Consider the following 22,591-nt stretch of genomic DNA (forward strand, 5'->3'; position numbering starts at 1 on the left):
TAATAAAATTCTCCCCCCCCCCCCACTCACTTATTTTGTCGCCTCCTGCTGGCCAGCGACCATAACGGCTGCTGACGACTGCCTCTGCCTCAAAGACGCCCCCATTTTTCACAGCACGCCCGCTCCAACCACCCCCCCTTTACCTCTCTCCCCCATCCTCTCCTTCCTCTCCCCCACTCCGCCCTCCCTCCCCGCTGCAACCCTCCCCGTTGTTCAAATTGCGCAGAAATAACCAAAGATCCCATAGCGGCTAAGCGGCTATAGGATCTTTGCAGAGAATGAGCATTCACAGCCCGCGGCTCGACTCATGCACGCCTGCTTCAACCCCACCCCCCACCCTTCACCTCTCTCCCCCATCCTCTCCTTCCTCTCTCCCTCCTCTCCCCCACTATGCCCTCCCTCCGCCCCCACCCAGCCCCCCCGCCGCCAACCCTGGATCTCGTAGCAGCTCGTAATGCTAACGGTAGGTATAAAAAGTAACCTTTTTCTTCATCACAAGTATTTTTTTACTCGTGGACATTTTTTGCAGTGATGTTACGGGTGTCCCGAGTACCTACCGTCAGCATTACGAGCCTCTACGAGACATCCACAAACTCCTACAGACCCGCTACGGACATTCTCCGAGTTCGAATCAGGGAAAAACTCGGGAAAACTAGTGAATTACCTTGTACAGTACGATAGGGGCTTAAGTAGGGATGGAATGTGAGTGGAGACACTGATCGCAGCAGTTTTAACTCCCATTATCAGAGGAGGCCATTTTTTATGAATGCAAGGAACTGCAGATACTTGTTTAGAAAAAAAGACACAAAGTCTTGAGTCTCAAGCAGATCTCGACTGGAAACATCACCTATCCATGATCTCCAGAGATGCTGCTTGACCCGCTGACTGATTCCAGCACTTTTCTTTGTGGTTGGATGAAAATGCAGTGATTATTGCTCCATTTTAAATTCCCAATTTTAACCAATGGCTATTCATTATAAATAATTAGCTCCCCTCCTAACATGCAGCATTAGCCTGCACATTAGGAGGGCACCCATTTACAACAATTGCATTGTATTCTCCCCTCATTCTTGTCAGCTGGTCTCCTAACATGCAGCATTAGCCTGCACATTAGGAGGGCAGATTACAACATTGCTGTGGTCTGTTAACCTTCTAACCCACACTATCTTTGGGATGTGGGGGAAACCTGGAACATGTGGAAGAAACACACATAGTTCAGGGAGATCGTGCAAAGTCTATAGAGACAGCACCAGAGGTCTGAATGGAATATGGGTTTCTGAAGCTGTGAGGCAGCAGTTTTCCCAGCTGCATCACTGTATTAGGGAACAGAGTTTTTGAATTCTTAATCTGCAAATCGAAAATGTGGACATTGGTAATTCATTGAATCACACAATAGCAATTGCTGCACACAAAACGCTCAGATAAGCCTTGAATCCATTTTGAGTTCCATCATCTAATATGTACCGACATTGATACTTAGTGGAGAAATCTCTGAGGACAATTTTTGAAATCTCTGAAACACCATGAACAGCAACACAATAGCATGAAATCATAAGACAAATAGCATATTTAGTTGTCATCTTCATATATCCGGTTACATTTGCACCATCTCATAAAGTCCAACACTTGCCGTATTCTCTGACTTACCAATGGGCTGCAAATGGCCGGCAAAGATAGGCGTTGTAATTTCTCAAATCCTTGAACCTGAATGTTGCTTCTATGTAAATAAAAAGTATCCAAAGTGACAAAGTAGACAAGCAAACACCCCTTTCTGCAAGGAAACAATAAATTGTTTTAGAAAATGGATAAAGGGATCTGGTCATTTACCATTCATAAATTCAATTACAAACGAATAATTTAATTAATCATGAAGTCTGCTTCGCCATAGCATGTTGACATATTTTACAGAATGTGGGTCAAGCATAAATTTGATTTCCAAAGTAATTTTGTAGAAAATGAATCAGAAGTCCATTGTTACTCATATTTCTCTGTCAATCTATTGTTCTTTCAAATTTTGCAATTTCAATGTAATACATAGGTACAGGCCCATTACTACTATCAGCTCTTACCACCCTCCCTGGCACCCTTACCACCCTCCCTGGCACCCTTACCACCCTCCCTGGCACCCTTACCACCCTCCCTGGCACCCTTACCACCCTCCCTGGCACCCTTACCACCCTCCCTGGCAAGTGTGTTCCAGGCACCCACCATTCACTTTGTAAAAAAACGTGCCCCACACATTTTCTTTAAACTTTCCACCTCTGACAAAACTATGTCCTCCAATAATTGTTTACTGAATTGCTGAATACTCTTACTACTGAATAATAGGAAGAAGCTAACACTTAGATGGGGCTTATGAAATAGAAAGATCAATATATTACTTCAAATGGTGGTGCTGGAGGCCTTCCTGCCTTAGAAAACCTGCCTTATTGAGGTATGTGGTATGGTAGACAGCGAGGCAAGCAAATCTGAAGAATGTTTCTAAATTTATTGAGAAGATCAGTCTAAAGGTGAGCATTGTAATGGAACGCTCAGTTGGAATAGTGGAAACAAATATCAAGTAAATACTGAGGAAGTAAATACAATGTGAAAGCTTTGGGAAGCTTATGAATTAGTTACCTCCATAGACTCTACTCTACATGTCTGTTTGTGGAAATGACACCTAGACGATCCAAATGGCCAAATTACTATTAATTCATGGAATGTTACAGACTGGAAGAAAATGCCTGCTTTTCTTAAAGCAATTGGTTGATAGAAATTAAACTGTGATTATTCCAGCCCGTTATTTTGAACCTGCATTTTATTAATCCATTTCATTAAATCACATTGCTGTTCGTGACTCAAAAATTCTGCCACACACCTACTCCAGCAATTCTGCAAATAACTGAGATAGTTCATTCAAATTTATTTGGTTAAAAATAACTCCCATGTTGTATTATGATATTGGAATTGCAATGATAATTGCATAATTTAAAAGTCTGTTGAATGAATTAAGTAGCAGTGTATAGTTGGAATTGCTGGGAAAACCATCAAGATAGTGTGGCACATGAAGGAAACGAAGAGTGGGGATGGTAACCAAAAAAACAAATTAGAAATGAACACAGATTGTTAATGAAGTGATCATGGAGGCTCTTGAATGAAATGCATCAAAGGAGAGAGATGTTGTTTTGTGCCCAAGGGAGGAAATCTGGGACAACCGTGAAGGGAATTTTCAGACACTGCGAGAATCTGTGTAACACTAGAACTGTAAACAGTGTCTGGAAATGTTCAGAGAACTGAAAGGAGTAAGTAAGCAAGGTAACATCCCATCCACTTCCTATTTTAAACAATGAGCATCATTAGAAACAACACTATTTATCCTCCAACATTAAGAGCTATGTAAATTACCCTTCACACCGAGTATGTTTGAGAAGTTCATTAACTGCATATGTTATAATGAACTACTGTATTTCGCAATATAGGAATTCATTGCGCAATGAACCTCTGAATCCTTTTATTCACTGTCATAGGATGAAACTCCAAATGTTGCACCAGCTGTCTGAGTCTACCTGAGAAAATCCCTGATGGAAGTAGCAAACTGGAGACTTCCACGACATCAGAGAGGAAACACGCACAGGCCTCAGGGATTCTCACCAGGGGGATTAGCTTGTGCTGCTAAGGAATATACAGAGTACAAGGAAAGTGTAAGAGTCAACGGCGTGTGCTATCTCTAAAGCAGAGTAAAGGGAAAAATTCAGCCTTGAGTTTCAGAGTATTTGGACCCACAATTCACAGGCACTCACCTGAACTAATAGATGTTCAAACAACAGATAATGCAGCCTACATTCTACATTTGCCGGAATATCAAGGGGACTACTTGTGTTTTGCTGCCATTAGTGGACAATACTGTAACAGTAGCAAATATGCTCCGAAGTAGTCAGAGGTTCTGTTGTAGAAAGTATAGCTGACACTCGATGGCTCAGGGGTACAGCCCACGGGAAATTCAATTTACATATGGGATCAGCAAATATCAAGTAAATACTGAGGAAGTAAATGCAATGTGAAAGCTTCATGAAGCTTATGAATCAGTTAATAAAAATAAGTCAAATAGACTCTTCCATAGACTCTGCTCTGTAAGTCTGTTTATGGAAATGACACCTTGACGATTCAAATGGCCAAATTAATAATTCATGGAATGTTACAGACTGGAAGAAAATGCCTGCTTTTCTTAAAGCAATTGGTTGATAGAAATTAAACTGTGATTATTCCAGCCCATTATTTTGAACCTGCATTTTATTAATCCATTTCATTGAATCACATTGCTGTTCGTGACTCAAAAATTCTGCCACACGCCTACTCCAGCAATTCTGCAAATAACTGAGATAGTTCATTCAAATATCTTTGGCTAAAAATAACTCCCATGTTGCGTAATGATATTGGAATTGCAAATGATAATTGCATAATTTAAAATTCTGTTGGATGAACTAAGTAGGTGTGTAGGTTGGAATAGCTGGGAAAACCATCAAGATAGAGTGGCACGTGAAGGAAATGAAGAGCGGGGATGGTAAGAAAACACATATGGGATAACCTTAAAGTCATTAGTTCTCAGTGTCCCACAGCAAAAGCACCAACATGGACCAGATTCCTTTTCTAGTTGGTAATGACAAAAGGATAAATGCTAATGAGGCCATACAAGAAAATAAGAGCAAGATTAGGCCAGCAGGCCCTCAAGTCTGCCTGCCATTCAGTCTGGTTATAGAAAAGCACAGGAGGGGAAGCATTAACTTCTGCTGTTGAGAATTGTAATTGCAACATTTAACGGTCAGTTGAATTAACTAGGTAGTACCAGCAGCTTAGATAAACATCAAGATATTGCGGAACTCGAAGGAAAGGAAGAGTAGGTATGACAACCGAAGAAAGAATCAGAAATGAGCCCAGATTCTTAATGAATTGATAATTGAGACTATTGAATGCAATGCAGCACTGGGGAGAAATGCTGTTTAGTGCCACAGGAAGTTTTAGTCTTTCCTGCTTTGACGCTCATTTTCTTTTACTACATCCTTGTGAAGATATTTGGAATACTTTTGAGTGTTAAAGGGGTTTTATAAATGCGTGTCATTCCTTAATTCTCCTTAAAATTAATGTATGTCAACTGCTCAATGGATGTGTTCCCACATGTCAGTCCCCCAGGTAAAATTACATAGAGCTTCTGCAACTGATTGAAATAAGAGATGAGATACAAATGGAGTGTGATGATTATATTCACAAAGTGGACACATCTGCCATAACATCTCATGGCTTGTAAATTGGCACAACCTATAGAGTAAGCTTCTGTGCATACTGTTTCAGTCCTTTTCTCTACCTCTATTAAAACTGGAAACTTATAAAACCAAAGGAATGTCAAGGACAACACCAGCCGGACAATAAAATCTATTCTTTGTAAACAGAATATAACTTCTGTACACCATCATTTCCATTCTATCTTCACAGTCATTCAGGCCAACTAAACTAACGAAACCCTTCTGAGCGCCAAAATACGTCTGGTCAATTCAGAAAACAACCTGCGGCTTTCAAGGCAATCAAACACGTTTCAGGAAATCACACCAACTAGATACATGATGCGAAGTGACCCTCACATCTTCTCCATGTGGACTTGTTGGCCACTCTCAGGAACTTATCCTGTTCCTTCCCGAATGCTTGCAGCAAAGCCATGCTTTCTGCAATCGCCGGCAACTTTTTCCAAAGGTTGTTAACTGTAAAAAAAACCCTACTGACATCTAAACTTGCTTAATGTCTATTTAACACATATCCATTCTGGACTCCTTAGCTTCAGTAACAACATTAAACCTGTCTAATTATTTCATTATGTAAAAATATTTCAATCAAATCTCTGTGATGTCTCATTAAATGCAGGAACACTCATACTCGAACATCTTACTGTGGTTTGAGACCAGAACGTTAAAATTATATCAATGAATCATAGCCTCTCCATGTTGATTATCTCCCAGCAGGTAAAGGGATAAAATATTTATTCCTTTCTCAGGCATTACTGGCCATCTCAATTGGTGCATGCAGTTAGTTCACCACTTTGACCTCATCAGTAATTATTCTGGTTAGTATGGAGGCTTTTCTTTGTCATCATTTTGATCTTAAAATAGCATCAGCACCTGCTGAGTTCACACGGATGGTGAAAATTAGTCCTTTGTTGATTGATTGAATTGATTGAAAGATACAGCAAAGAAACAGGCTCTTCAGCCCACTGAGTCCACCCGTTCACACTAGTTCACTGTTATCCCACTGTTGCATCCACTTTAGGGGCAATTTTACAGAGGCCAACTAACCCACAAACCCATACTTCTTTTTTTTTGTTTTTTTGTTTTCAAAAAATTTATTCAATTATTAAAAAATAATATTTACACTACAATAAAACAAGCCAGAACCCACCACCATAAATACAATACAAACATATATCCATACTAAACTATTATACAATTATGATACAATCCTTATTGAGGATACATTCAACACCCTGCGGAGCCCAGCGGTCCCTGAACTCCCTCAGGGTGCCCACAGACAGGGCGTATTCCCTTTCTAATCCCACCCGGGCACGGACGTAACCCCGGAAAAGGGGCAACCCATACTTCTTTGGGATGTGGGAGGAAACCGGAGCACACAGAGGAAACCCACGTGATCATAGGGAGAATGTGCATACTCCACACAGTTTGGATCAAACCCGGGTGTCTGGCACTGTGAGGCAGCAGCACCACCAGCTACACAACTGTGCCACTTATTTGATGCCACTATACTTGCGAATTACCAAATAAATGACCTCTACCAGAGAAAGCATCTTCTTAAATGCTAGGATGATCATTTAAAACTTGCCAGTCATCACATGATATTGTAATCTCGGTAAATTCCTTGTTCTATAATGGAATGTTTAGCATCTTAATATAAATGTCCCAATAACTCCACTGTGGAGCTACTGTGAGGTTTATGGAGAAATCGGATGTACAAGCCAGGAGAGCCACAGGTTTAATGGCAGGTCAATGCTAAAGTAACAAATCTTAAATTGTGACAGTAGCACTCCATGCCCCTGAAAATCATGCCACATTATTCTCCTCTGGAAAGTGTCTATGTGTGGGCATTTGGAATAGATAGTTGTAGGGTCCCTGAAGTTGATAGTCTGCAGTTCCTCATGGTCAAATTCCCAGGAGAAGGATAACCAATGCTGCAAGATAGCACAACAAATTAGCCTGAGTCAATGCACTGGAGAAAGGAAAACTTTGGTTAAGGAAGGTACTCATTTTTTTTAAATTTCAGGTTTTGATTAATCTCATTCAAGTACACTTTTTAATAGTTCAGCAAGATCAATCATACAACAGCAAACTCCACACTGTTCTCCAGGTCTGCCAACTCTCACTTGCTCTCGTCTCTCAGTTAGAAAATGTCCCATTATTTCTCAATTCCATTTAGCTGTTTTTTATCCACATCCCTCCATAATTTTACTGAACAAGTATCTATTCATCTCAACCTTTCAGGGGAAATAGTTCCATGTTTCAAAGTTTAAGTCAAAGTCAAAGTATCCTTTATTGTCATTCAGACCTTTCGGTCTGAACGAAATTTCGTTGCCTTGCAGTCATACATATAATTAAAATAACAAAAACACACAATAAACACAAATTTAACATCCACCACAGTGAGTTCACCAGGCACCTCCTTACTGTGATGGAAGGCAAAAGTCTTAAAGTCTTTATGTTTAAACTAAGCTTAATGGAAAAATGTACTTCATAATTAAATTGCAATGAAATTGATTTTTATTATAAGACCACACTCTTTGAATTGGTTCTCAAACAGCTAAAGGGACAGGTTTTTTAAAAACAATTTAAATGCCCCATTTGGAATATCTTCAGACTCAGGAAAATACAGTTTAAATTTATGCAACGTAGCCTCATCATTTAACCTTTTAAGTCCTTGTATCATTCTAATGAATCTCCAATGTATCTCTGTGAAGGAGAATATATAGGAAGGTTAAAGAAAATCATGATTAAAGGCCGGGACTGCTGGCAGAACAACAATGAACGTTGCGATTTAATTTGCTATTTTATCTAATCCTTTTTTATTGGTTGTTGAGGAGAAAAGAATAAGTAAAGGATATTCAAGCTGTCACACTAATTTCATAAATGTGATACAAGGTTTGATACATTATTAATTTTATCCTTCTTTTATTTTCTGTTGCATTCTATTTTAAATCAGTAAGGTGCTTATTTCAATTGTGAGTAAGTTAATTATATTTAGCTTTGTCAGTCCAGGTGGCAATTTATTCCATAAATTAACAAGGATTACTAAACTGTGTGCCAGCTTTTTCTTAGTTTGCATTTTATTATTACAAGGTCCTTACAGTAAAGGGACAAGCCATGCAGCATAACAGCTCTAAATCAGTGTTTATATTCCACACCAAGTGAATTTGACCCAATAAAGATGAAGAGATGTGCATGGAATTTGCAGTTGGTGGTGTACCCCTCCTGTCTACTAAGATAGTGGAGCCCATGGTATTCATGTTCATAAATGATAGGAGCAGAATTAGGCCATTTCGTCCATCTTTCAATCATGGCTGTTCTATCTCTGGGGTTAGGAGGGAGAGATAGATCAGCCATTATTGAATGGCGGAGTAGAATTGATGGGCCAATGGCCTAATTCTGCTCCTATCACCTATAATTATAGACCTGTTAGTTTGACGTCAGTGGTGGGCAAATTAATGGAAAGGATACTTAGAGATAATATATATAAGCATCTGGATAAACAGGGTCTGATTAGGAACAGTCAACATGGATTTGTGCCTGGAAGGTCATGTTTGACTAATCTTCTTGAATTTTTTGAAGAGGTTACTCGGGAAATTGATGAGGGTAAAGCAGTGGATGTTGTATATATGGACTTCAGTAAGGCCTTTGACAAGGTTCCTCACGGAAGGTTGGTTAAGAAGGTTCAATTGTTGGGTATTAATGGTAGAGTAGCAAGATGGATTCAACAGTGGCTGAATGGGAGATGCCAGAGTGTAATGGTGGATGGTTGTTTGTCAGGTTGGAGGCCAGTGACTAGTGGGGTGCCACAGGGATCTGTGTTGGGTCCACTGTTGTTTGTCATGTACATCAATGATCTGGATGATGGTGTGGTAAATTGGATTAGTAAGTATGCAGATGATACTAAGATAGGTGGGGTTGTGGATAATGAAGTAGATTTTCAAAGTCTACAGAGAGATTTATGCCAGTTGGAAGAGTGGGCTGAAAGATGGCAGATGGAGTTTAATGCTGATAAGTGTGAGGTGCTACATCTTGGCAGGACAAATCAAAATAGGACATACATGGTAAATGGTAGGGAATTGAAGAATGCAGGTGAACAGAGGGATCTGGGAATAACTATGCACAGTTCCCTGAAAGTGGAATCTCATGTAGATAGGGTGGTAAAGAAAGCTTTTGGTGTGCTGGCCTTTATAAATCAGAGCATTGAATATAGAAATTGGGATGTAATGTTAAAATTGTACAAGGCATTGGTGAAGCCAATTCTGGAGTATGGTGTACAATTTTGGTCGCCTAATTATAGGAAGGATGTCAACAAAATAGAGAGAGTACAGAGGAGATTTATTAGAATGTTGCCTGGGTTTCAGCAACTAAGTTACAGAGAAAGGTTGAACAAGTTAGGGCTTTATTCTTTGGAGCGCAGAAGGTTAAGGGGATAGAGGTCTTTAAAATTATGAGAGGGATAGACAGAGTTGACATGGATAAGCTTTTCCCACTGAGAGTAGAGAAGATTCAAACAAGGGGACATGACTTGAGAATTAAGGGACAGAAGTTTAGGGGTAACATGAGGGGGAACTTCTTTACTCAGAGAGTGGTGGCTGTGTGGAATGAGCTTCCAGTGAAGGTGGTGGAGGCAGGTTCGTTTTTATCATTTAAAAATAAATTGGATAGTTATATGGACGGGAAAGGAATGGAGGGTTATGGTCTGAGCGCAGGTATATGGGACTAGGGGAGAATATGTGTTCGGCACGGACTAGAAGGGTCGAGATGGCCTGTTTCTGTGCTGTAATTGTTATATGGTTATTATATGAACATATTCCTGAATCCCTGAAAGTTATGAATTCAATCATGGTGTCACAGTCTGCCCTCTCCTCATTCTCATCCACTTCACCTCCCAGTACTTTTCCACTGGTCCCTCCTTCTCCTCACCTGCCTGCCTGCCACTCCCCTCTCATCAGCCCAACTCTCCTCACCTGTTGCACTCAGTTGCCTCTGATCACCAATTAACCCGGTATATAGACTCTCCTCACCATTCACACAGTGCCAGATTGTTCTCAGCATTCATGCAAGACTCTCCAGCGACTTCTTGACTTCCTGCCTGGCTTCGACTCTCCTTTCGTCTGTCCCTCGTTGGTTTGTTTGCATTGTGTGTTGGATCTCCTGGTTACTGGACTTTCCGCTATCCCGACTACGTCTCCTGCCTGCCCCTCTTCGGAACCCTCACTCAATCCTGAGCCTCTGTGTGAGTATGGTGTACCCATTCCTGTGTTACTACTCTGTGTTACAGTTTCGTAATAAAGTTCATTACCAACTATACCTGCCTGATTCTGTGCTGCTATTGGGTCCAAGCTATACCCGTTACACATGGCTGATCTATCTCTCCCTCCTAACCCCAGAAATAGAACAGCCATGATTGAATGACGGAGTAGACTTGAATGGCGGAAAATGGTATAGGAACAAAATGGTTAAGGTAGTACATTGAGGTCATTTGCTAATAGATCAAATAACAATTAATTTGCTCACTTCTTTTGGCATATCATTGAAAATGCACTTATCTTGGAAGAATTTGTAAATTCCATTTTATGTGTGGGGCTACAAAGAATGATTCACTCGTATCTCAGCTAATTTAATGGGAATATTGGCAAAAGCTAAATGCAATGCTCATTAAAATTTTTCATATTTCTAATAGAAAGCCTTCCAAGATATTAATTGAACTCCAACTTTCTACCTTAACACTGTTTAAAACAAGTGATTGCTCTCTTTTGAGAATTCATACCGAGTGATTTAGATAAGGTCATATAAAGTTATTTTTATGTGGAACCAAGGGAATTTAGGTATCTGTTGACAAGTACAATTGCTCGATTCTTGACATCTTTCTTGTTTAGCGTTGTTTACCTGAGTTCCAGAGGTATTGAATCCATACATATGTACTAGCAACGAAGAAAAGCCAGTGCAGTGGTATGAAGATAAAACAGAACACATCTGAGGTAAATGCTGCACATACAAAGAGTATGGAAATAGCCTATGAAGAAACAAAGAAACATTTTATCAGTACAAGTCAGCCCTGAAAATAGCCATTGCAGCATTTTCACACAATAACTGCAGTAAAAATACAGATGGACAGCAAAAAAACTGCTGAACAGTCTGGAGTGTGTACAATAAAATATGTCATTGGTAAGCATTCAGCGTGACATACAAATATCAGATAATATGCGGGATGCTTCCTGTCCTGCAAACTTCAGCAAATTCACTAGGAGACTGATGTCACATATTGAAACCTGGAACGAGACCAACACATAATAATTCCAGGTTGTTGTGACTTTGACAGCCACAGGCCATCTATATGGAGGTGGGAGCGAGAGAGTTAACTATCATGAATGGTGGCATGACTCTGGAAAGACTTCTGGGATTGTGCATCAGATGTACTGTATCTTGCAAAAGTGGAAATAACTAGGTCTGAGCCCAAAACCCATACAGATCGATCCCATCTACAGTCATGTACTTCTTAAGGCTGAGAATAATCGGTCTACTGGTTGTGTGCTCATTTATGTATTTGTTCCATAAGCTATTGCATTCATACATCACCCAATAGTATTGGCTGGTTAATACAGTGTATTAATGCATTAAAATAGCATTGGCATTCGATTTATAAAATTCAACAATATCATTAATGTGACTCTGATGTTTGTAGTTAATTCACTCGGGGGACCTCGCTGTGCTGACAAGGTCAATATTTGTTACCTAGGAAAGGTGAAGATATTAATGTAGTCTATGTGTTGAAGTTGCTACAATGAGCAAGGAATTCCAGAATTTTGACAGTACCTCTGGTCATTGATCATCTTGTGGTAGAAGTCATGGCATTGCCAGGTACGATCAAAGGTGCCTTGGCAGATTCTGCAGAGCAATTATAAATAGTATACAGTGCAGCCATCGTAAGCAGGTAGTGGGGCAAATGAATGTGATGGGTCCGTGTCAGTCTTTGCTCTCAGTGATGTCAAACTTCTTGCCTCTTCTCAAAATGGCACTAACGAAAGCAAGTGATTAATATTTTACCACACAGCTGGCTTCTGCCTTAATGTTTATGAAAAACAGGAAATAACTTGGCCATCTGCTCTTATAGTCACATTTTTCTATGTTGATGGTGCAACTATGTTTGGTATTAATGGTGACCATGAAAATGTTGAAGATCGTAAACATCACGGAATGTCTAAGGGAACAGATGAAGCATTCTCCTCAAAGATGGCTATTGCCAGATATTGGTGTGGCCCAAAATTTAATTGCCATTTATCAGCCCATAACTCAACATTGCTTTGATGTTTCTGATGGCAGGAACAATCTGTCACATTATCTGGTCATTTAAAATGTGAGTTTATCATATGAGCCAAATCAACCATCCAGTCAACCTGTTCCACTTCTAAAGTTATAATGGCAGGGAAATTCATTAATGATGAAATGATCAAAGAAGATTTGTCTGATGAAACGACGCTATGCAGATCTGCACTGATATCGACGGGGCTGAAAAGATTGGTCTTCAACAACCAAAATCGTCTTCCTTTGTACTGGATATGATAACAATCAAGGGAAAGTGTGATTCAAGGCTCCTTGATATCACGCTCTGGCAAATGAAATCTTAATGTCAAGGGTAGTTACTCTCCTCTTACCTTCTGAATCAATCTCCTTTGCCTCAAGCCTGACCAAGACTTGTAATGCATTTTGCAACCAATTGGAAAAAAAATCCATCTGTGCGCAAGTTATTTATGATTAAGTGTCAATTGACATCATTTAGATTGTATTTCTGATGATTTGGAGAACTGAGAGAGGATTGTAACTGTTCATTTAAACTGGTGCTGATTTAGTGGATGAGCTCAGCGACAAATTTCCCTTCTAATGTCGAGGGAGGGGGAGGGGGTGGTTTCAGTGAAGAAGAACAGCAAAGCTAAAGGCATGTATAGTCCTGGAAAGGATCATCAACAGCATAGCTGGTGCTTTATGAGGCCAAATGTACTCAACCAGTTCTAGATATATGTGGATTATATTGGCTGAAGACTGGCTCTGCAGTGGTGGAAATCACTGGATGTGGCAGAGATGGGTCATCCATTCATAATTTCTGGCTGAAGATGATTAAGAATTGTATAGCCTTACATTTTATTTAGATGTTCTGTACCTCACTGTCACTGAGAATAGGTATGTTTGTGAACAGGTCTCCTAGAATTACTTGTTTCATTGTCCACATCAAGTCACAGTTCCCAAGTTTTGATCTGATCTGTGGGATCACTTAATGCAATGCAGAGCCTGCATCTCTGTTATACTTTCACCAGTGCTGCTCCTGGCACAGTTCTTCACAGATTTTATTGAGCCAGGTTGATGACAGTGGTAGAGCAAGGAAGAAACAAGGCTAGAAGAGTGGAAATGATGGAGGAGCACAATTTTTTTGGTGTTAATGGCCTACACAAATGCCCTGTTTTGAGGCTGCAGATGCATTCTTAATCTGCGCTGTATCTCTAAACTAATCTCTCCCATTTTGCTTGTTGCTATTGCTACACGTCACAACATAACCTTTGCTATTCCTGTTTTCTTTCTTGATTAATACGGGTGTCAGATGTTATGGGGAGAAGGCAGGAGAATGGGGTTAGGAGGCAGAGATAAATAAGGCATGATTGAATGGCCAAGTAGACTTGATGGGCCGAATGGCTGCATTCTACTCCTATCACCTATGAGATTATGAACCCACAGGGACTACGAGATGGTCACTTTGATGCGTGGGGCCTAGTATGACGCCACTTGTTTTCTGGCACAAAATTTAGACTTGAATGTAAAGGCTGCAATTCAGTAGGTTGCTGATACTAAGAATGGCAGTGAGATTGATAATGAGGAAAACAAGTCAAACTAAAAGGAGATAATAATGAACTGGTTAGACAGGATCAAAAGTGGCACATTAAATTTTGTCAGAAGAAGTGTGAGGTGATGTGTTTGGGAAGAACAAGGCAGGAGAACACCCAATAAACAGTAAATACCAACAAGTGTAGAGAAACTAAGAGATCTTGGAATGCATGTCCCCAAATTGCTGAAGAAGGCAGGACGGGTAAGTAAGGTGGATAATAAGGAAAGCTTCCTTTTAACGTCCACAGTTTTGAACAAAGATAGACATAAAAAGCTGGAGTAACTCAGTGGGGACAGGCAGCATCTCTGGAGAGAAGGAATGGGTGACGTTTCGGGTCGAGACCCTTCTTCAGTCTGGATGTGCCTTTGGCATGTTCTGAATGGTGCACATTAAAGTTGGACAACTACGATTTGTAACTTAACTTATTCTGAAACAACTTTAACATTTTTGCAATAATTCAACCACTAGTGATTTTCATGAACTATAAAATTTATCAATCTTCTTGGGTAAAATCTAGAAATAAACTACCAAACTAGGAACAAGAATGCTCCAACTAATAATGTCATATAGAGGAAACAATATGCAATTTTGTAAAACTAAACTATCCCTCCCCTTTCCTGGAATTTGACAAATAGCATCTTCAAAAAATATTTACCAACAAATATCATCTACTAAGGGAAGTTGTTTTATTTTAGATTTCCCATGAATATTGTAACCATAAGCAGTGATTTATTCACTAGGATCACCATAACATACCATAACATTTTACCTCTTTGCATTGGATTCAAAATCTATAGTTTAATTTTGAATTATTTTCCAAGTGGCAAGTTTAATATCATGTACTATATACAGCACTGAAATGAGAATTTAGCATGTTCATTCTATATATAAAAGCCTAAATATAAATTATACTTACAAGGCCCTGACATCGAGAGGAATCATACACCCCTTTGACAAATAGCCAACCTGGCCATAAATATTCAAATCGAAGTTCAAGGATGAAATCTGCCAAAAGTATCAGCATCCATACCATAAGAAACTTCAGAGAGGTGAATACACTGTAAAATCACAAGATAATACATTATTTATAAGATTCAAATGCAGCCCCAGCAGTAATACACCATTTGCAACCACGTACTGGATGATAATTAAAGCAATCAGTTTGTGTTTCATCCTGAGTTCTAGGCAAACCATGCCCAAAGCTTATTTGAAATAATCTGACACGATTTTTGACCCTGTGTCCATCTCTCCCATTTGCCACACAACCACTGGAGGAAAGTATAATACTTCACAGTCGTGGTAGAGAGGATGAATTTTGAATTAAATATTTTTGCAGAACCACTGGATATCTCAATGGAGAAGAAGGTCATGTCAGGGCATCAGGAATGGAATTAATCTTGGTGAAATCTTACCACCCCGGCAAGTTTATTGTTTGTCCAAACTCCAGCTTTCCTACCATTTTCTCTATGCTTTGTAACCACGGGTTACAATTCACCCACTACTGAGATTAAATGGACTGCAGTCCCTAACATAATCTCTTAACATAAAGTCTGAAGAAGGGTTTCGGCCCAAAATGTTCCCTATTTCCTTCGCTCCATAAATGCTGCTGCACCCGCTGAGTTTCTCCAGCACTTTTGTTCACTTAACATAATCTCTGTTTTGTAAGGGATCTGCATTTATTTTTTGCTAATCTATTTTATATATCTAAAGAAACTATTCTATATTTCTCCCTTGATTACTTTCATATTTTACATTCCCTTTCTTTACCAATGTCTTGGTCCCCCTTTGTTGAATTCTGAAATTTTCCTTGGTTTATTGCTTTTCTTGGCAACATTGTTGGCCATCTCTTTTAGTTCTAGTTTAGTAGTTTAGAAATACAGCACTGTTCCAGCTGCTACGGTCAGGCAAAACGCCTCCGTTGCCATGCGGTGAGAACGGAGAGGTTGAGAAGGAGTTTCTTCCCAGAGGCAATTCTGACTGTAAACGCCTATCTCACCAGGGACTAACTGTACAGAACGTTTTTCCTTCCATTATTTATTATGTAAAAGAATATGTGTGTTATGATTTTGTTTATAATTTGTTTGGTTGTTTTGTTGTTTGTCTTTTGCACAAAAGTCCGCGAGCATTGCCACTTTCATTTCACTGCACATCTCGTATGTGTATGTGACAAATAAACTTGACTTGACTTGACTAGGGACAATTTTACATTTACACCAAGCCAATTAACATACAAACTTATATGTCTTTGGGATGTGGGAGGAAACCAAAAATCTCGGATTAAACGCACGAAGGTCACAAGGAGAATGTACAAACTCCATACAGTCAAGCACCCGCAGTCAGGATCGAACCCGGGTCTCTGGCGCTGTAAGCTCTACCACTACACCACCATGCCGCATTGCTCTTATTGTTCCTATTATGTGTTTGTGCCTTCAGGGGATACATATCCTTGCAACTTTATGTGCCAATTCTTTAAATGTAGGCACAGCAGGTCGGTATGTTTCATTACAGCTGTCGGGACCTGAGTTCAGTCCTGATCTTGGATGCTGCCTTTCAATTTACATATTCTCTCCATGTCCCTGTACGTTTCTGTCTGGATTCTCCTGTTATTCCCTACATGCCAATTGTTGGTAAATTAAGTAGGTCTTAGTATAGGTTAATAGCAAATAAGATCAAAGAGGAATTGATGGCCATGTGTGAGACAGAACAAATTGTGGAGGTGCAGATAAATAAGGAGGGAATATGACTAATAGGATTGTTTTCTGGGAACCAGCACACACCTTTCTGTGTTAATATAAAGTAAATGTTGGCCATTGCTTGTCAACTGACATTCTCATGCAATCTCATCTACCAGAGTCAACACATGCCTCACACTCTCATGGTTTTGAAGCAAATGGGATTGATAAACTTGCATTGGTACCATTATTATTCTTCCCTTAGGATCCTTAAATACAAGATTATTAATTAATCCGAAGCAGTTCAAAACTATTATGTCCTTGAGTCATTTCTTCAGTACACTGATCTTGTAAACACTTCATGAATTCACTCTCCATTTTACTACAGCTAATTTGATTTGCCCAGTTAATAACAGGATTACAAAGCCCCAATGATTATTGTAGCACTATAGTTAAATCTGTTACTAATTTCCCGATTTATATAAGCTCTTCACTACAAGTTCAAATAGCATTGAAATATGCAGCACGGGAATAGCTCTTCAGCCCACAATGTCTGTGCTAAATATAATGGCAAGCTAAACTAATCTCATCTGCCTGCACGTGATCCATATCTCTCTGTTCCCAGCACAATCATGTGCACATCTAAAAGCCTCTTAAACATGACTATCATACCCGCTTCCACCACCATCTTTGGGGAAAAAAACTTGCACACCTACTTTAAACATTACCCCTTTCACCTTAACAATATGGCCTCTAGTCTTTTCCACCCAGGAAAAATATTCTGATTATTTACCCTACCTATCCTCTCATAACCTGATATACTTCTATCAGGTCTCCACACAGTCTTCAATGCTCACAGACAAAACTATCCAAGTTTGTGGGACTAGGGGAAAATAAGTGTTCGGCACGGACTTGAAGGGCCGAGATGGCCTGTTTTCCATGCTGTAATTTTTATATGGTTATATGTTATATGGTTTGTCCAATCTCTTCTTATAACTAATATCCTCAAATCCAGGCAGTATTCTGTTAAACCTCTCCTGCACCCTCTCCAAAGTCTCCACATCTTTTCTATAATGGAGCGTCCAAAACTGTAATTAATACTCCAAATGCTGCCGAACCAAGGTTCTATAAAGTTGCGTCACGACTTCCTGACTCTTGTATTCAATGACCCAACCCATGAAGGCAAGCATACCATATGCCTTCTTTACCACACTATCTACTTATGTTGCCACTTTTAATGAGATATGGACCTGGATCCTCAGATAACTCTGTACATTAATGCGCAGTTTATCAGGCGGAAGACGACGCGCGTGGGCGTGTACCAGTGGGCCCTCCGTGGGAATGTGATGGACCACGCCATAACGGGCATGGGCGTGAGCAACCCTGGGAAGTCGGCGAGCAGGGCTGCGAAAGGTTCCTCGTCGACCTCGCCGAATTGCTGTAGGGGCGACGGATTGCGCGGCTTGGCAGGGCAGGCCCGAAACAGGGACCATGTGTCCACCTCTCATATCGACTAACAGGGATAACGTGCGCAAGAAATCGGCCCCCAGGATCGGTTAGGTGAAGTCAGCTACGATAAACTTCCACCTGTACGGGCGGGAGTCGAAATTTAGGTTCGCGGTCCGCGTACCATAAGTGCGAATATCGCTCCCGTTAACAGCCGAGAGGACGAGTCCTACCTTACCTGAATATCTTGGGCGCTTGGAGGCAGGATACTGGCATGGGCGCCGGAGCCCACCAGGAAACGGTGGCTGGAATGGTGATCGGGGACGTAGAGGCGTTCGTTTGGGCCGATCGCGTTCGCCTCTATGGACGATCGGTCGTGGCATTTCCCGGATACGAGCAGGGGCTCCGACATCTTCGGGCTTTCGGGTCCGTGTCGTTGGTGGTAGTATCACCATCTGCGTTGACTGTAGACCACTGGCTGCGGCGATTCTTCTTCGGCGCTGGGCTGGGCTTCTTCTCCCTCCCCTCGATGTCGGCTCGGCTGCCCCCATTGTGTGACCAGGGGGCGGGCGAAAGCAAAAGTGTCCCGCCGTCTGTGCGCCCACAGTTCGTCAGCTCTCTCCGCGAGGTGTTGGGGGTCGCTGAAATCAACTCCGGCGAGCATCAGTTGGACTTCGTCAGGCATCTGCTCCAGGAACGCCTGTTTAAAAAGCAGACTTGGGCGATGCCTGTCCATCAGGGCTAACATCTTCACCATGATGGTGGATGGCCGCTGGTCGCTGACACTGTCCATGTGCAGCAGCCTTGCTGCCCTGTCTCTGCGGCTGAGACCGTAAGCGTGGAACAGCAGGGCCTTCAGCCCTTCGTATTTGGCGATGGCCAGCGGGTCCCTGATGTAGGGCACCAACCTCGAGGCACAGTCCTGCGGCAAAGCCCCCACCACATGGAAATACATTGTGTCGTCCGCCACGATGGTTTGGAGGTGAAACTGTGCCTCAATGTGGGCGAACCACACCTGAGGTTGATCAGGCCAAAAGTTTGGCAGTTTGAAGGGCGGTGAGCCCTGCCTCGTGCTGGCTGATTCTGCGGGAACACTCTCTTCCGGCATAATTCTTCTTGTCTAACGGTGGCTAGACAGGTCGGGGTCACCAATTTAGTGGTCTGAAGAACGACAACTGGGGTTTCCAACAGATCTTCATTCAAAAGTTTCAAGATCGATTTCGAGTATACAGGTTCTTTAGACATGTCAGTGCTGAACTAACGTTCACAAGCAAAAACCGGGCAAAACAAGCGGCCCCTCCCGAGTCACCTGACCGCGGCTTCCGAACGCCGGGTTCCGAACGCCGGGTTCGATCTCTGCGTACGCCAGCAGGCGCCGCTACAATATAATATTTTAGCGCTGTTAAACTGAAAAGATTCCAAAACCTGGTCATAATTCGTGATAATTCAGAGATAACTGGATCTGCAGTGGCACATTACTCCATAGTTATGTAAATTGAAGTTTAGTTAGATTAGTTTAGAGATAAGATCCTTCAGTCCAGCAAGTCCGTGCCGTCCAGCGATCCCCACACACCAGGGATAATTTATGATTTTTACCAAAGCCAATTAACCTACAAACCTAAACATAGAAATTAGGTGCAGGAGTAGGCCATTCGGCCCTTCGAGCCTGCACCGCCATTTAATATGATCATGGCTGATCATCCAACTCAGTATCCCGTACCTGCCTTCTCTCCATACCCTCTGATCCCCTGGGCCACAAGGGCCACATCTAACTCCCTCTTAAATATCGCTAATAACTATAGAATAATACTGGAGATTCTTTGGAGTGTGGGAGGAAACTGGAGCACCCAGAAAAAACCCAATGGGGAATACGTATAAACACTGTACAGACAGCACTCGTGGTCAGAATTGAATCCGGGGCTCTGGCGCTGTATAGCAGCAACTCTTCCGCTGCGACACTGTGCTGCCAATTCTGGGCTGGATAAGCCAGTGATCGGACAAGGCTGGAACAGAGGGAAAGGAAAGTAGAAAGGCTCTCAGTAGGAAGCTATATCTAAGAATTTCCCGGAAGCAGCTCACCTACTTGAAATTTAATAACATCCAGTTTCAGTTGTCAGTATTTTTCTATAGTTTGAAGTTTCTGGTATCCATATTACAAGCAATCTAACCTGGTCCTCTCACACTAATATGGTAATAAAAAGCACATTGGCATATTTATTTCCTTAGTAGAAAAATTCTCTCAAACTTCAACAGACATGCTATAGGAAGTATTCTGACAGATGCATCCGAGCCTGGTATGGCAACTGCTCTACTCTTGACTCGCTGAATCTGCAGAGGGTGGAGAACACAGACTGGTCTATCACATGCTCATCACTTCCTTCCATCCTGTCCATCTTTGCATAGCACTGCATCCGTGTAAAGAAGTGTTATCAACACACTGTGACTTTACTTCTTTTATTCATACCGTGGCATTACAGAGTGGTCAGTCACGGAAACTAGAGAGCAATATGTGGGTGGGGAGGTTGTAATTATACTTGTGATATGGGGAGTGGTTAGTAGTGATGAGGTAACTATATTAAGGGTCACATGCATGTATCATCTACATCCTTCCCCTTGGAAATGAAAGACAAACAAAGTAGTGACAGGGCGCCCACGTCTCATGCGCTAGAAATGGTTAAGCAAAATCGCCATAGCGGACAGGCGGCTTGACAACACGTCCCGACCGGGTTCGCATCTCGCCATCTCCCCTCCCTGCAGGAACAAGTGGAGGCAGTACGGCAACAGGTGCAGACGGCCGAACTGGAACAGGGGAGCCGGGAGGGGACGGAGAAGACAAGGGCAGAAGGGCATGAGGGGATGCGGGGCTCACAGTGGACTGCGCGCGGGCAGGCGAGGGAGGGTGAACCGGAGGAGGATCGGGCGGAGATAGCTGGGAGGGTAGAGACCGTGGCATGCGAGGAGCGATGGGCCGAGCATCGCCTGGAGGCTGAAATTGCAGCGGGGGAGCAAAAGGATCTGCGGGTGGTGGTCGCGGCTCGTTGACGAGCCGCAGATGTTGGCGGGACCGGCGGTAGATGGTTCCTGCATGGTCGACGAGATAGGACCGAGGCGACCCAGCAGAGGCGACTACGGTTGCAAGCCGGGAGTGACCGGTGGGGGTCTGCATGCGGACAACCTGACCGGGGAAAAGGCGCGGCAGGGGGCGGCAGGACTTGTCATGGGAACGTTTCTGGACATCGCGCTGAAAGGCAATGCGCTCCTGAACAGCAGCGGGCTTGAGGACAGAACTTTACTTCTTTTATTCACACTGTGGTATTACAGAGAGCACTAGCTGTATGTGGTCTGTAACGGAAACTAGAGAGCGATATGTGGGTGGGGAGGTTGTAATTATACTTGTGATATGGGGAGTGGTTAGTAGTGATGAGGTAACTATATTAAGGGTCACATGCATGTATCATCTACAATCCGGTAGGCAGGAAGTATCATCAAGAATGCCTGCCACCCTAGCCATTTCATAGAAACATAGAAAATAAGTGCAGGAGTAGGCCATTCAGCCCTTTGAGCCAACACCGCCATTCAATATGATCATGGCTGATCATTTTCTCTTTTCTTTTTGAGAGAAGATATCGGACCTTGAAAGCCTGGATGTCCAGACTTAAGAACAACTTCTTCCCCATGGCTGTCAGACTCTACCCTTATTCTGTTAATGCAGTTTAATTTTATTTGCACTACGTTAAATTGCATTACAGTTTTTGCTCCGTTCTGCTGTTTTGCCTCATCATTGTATTTATTGTTGTATCGATCATTATTAATTATACTTTTTACTCTATGAGCTTTATGCTAACAGAAATTTTCATTGACAATAAATTAATCTGAAACTGAGATGGCAAAGTGGTGACAATGGAAAGTTAAATACTCGGCTCGCAACAGGCAAAGGGACTTAAAATGAGGTCTGTTGTACATCAACGAGTGTGGGAATATTTTTTTTTGTGAAATTACATATTTTTGTCGTACATAGGAACCATATGAACAGACCTAGCCAGAGTCCTCAACTAGAATCATTCATTTTGGTTTAAGATTTGACCTATTTTACTATGTGCTGCTTTATTGAAAAATAAATATTTATAGGTCAGTGGTCCAGCCAGTTAACCTTCCTGAAAACAGATGTTTCTGTGTTTTGTTGATATTGATAACTCCACATATTGCTAAATCAGAGATATACAGCAGAACTTTCAATGGTTGAAATGTGTTCATGTGTTTCTCTTTACTGTTAAGGCTCTGTTTTGTGTTTCCTTCAAATCATAACAATTTGGGTGCTT

At 41.7% G+C, this 22,591-nt stretch overlaps 1 protein-coding gene across 2 annotated transcripts in view; it reads right to left on the reverse strand.

The window, feature by feature from the left end:
• The window catches only part of LOC129697213 (macoilin-like), an 84,859-nt gene that overhangs the window by 21,441 nt on the left and 40,827 nt on the right, over window positions 1-22,591 (reverse strand). For both annotated transcript variants that reach the window (XM_055635545.1, XM_055635546.1), the window contains 3 exons: window positions 15,071-15,212; window positions 11,169-11,295; window positions 1,648-1,771 (listed from right to left, as the gene is read on the reverse strand). In XM_055635545.1, coding sequence (XP_055491520.1) covers window positions 1,648-1,771; window positions 11,169-11,295; window positions 15,071-15,212 — 393 coding nt within the window. The remainder of the gene's footprint in view (window positions 1-1,647; window positions 1,772-11,168; window positions 11,296-15,070; window positions 15,213-22,591) is intronic.

Source organism: Leucoraja erinacea, chromosome 5, assembly GCF_028641065.1.
Source record: "Leucoraja erinacea ecotype New England chromosome 5, Leri_hhj_1, whole genome shotgun sequence".
Classification (NCBI taxonomy): Eukaryota; Metazoa; Chordata; class Chondrichthyes; order Rajiformes; family Rajidae; genus Leucoraja; species Leucoraja erinaceus.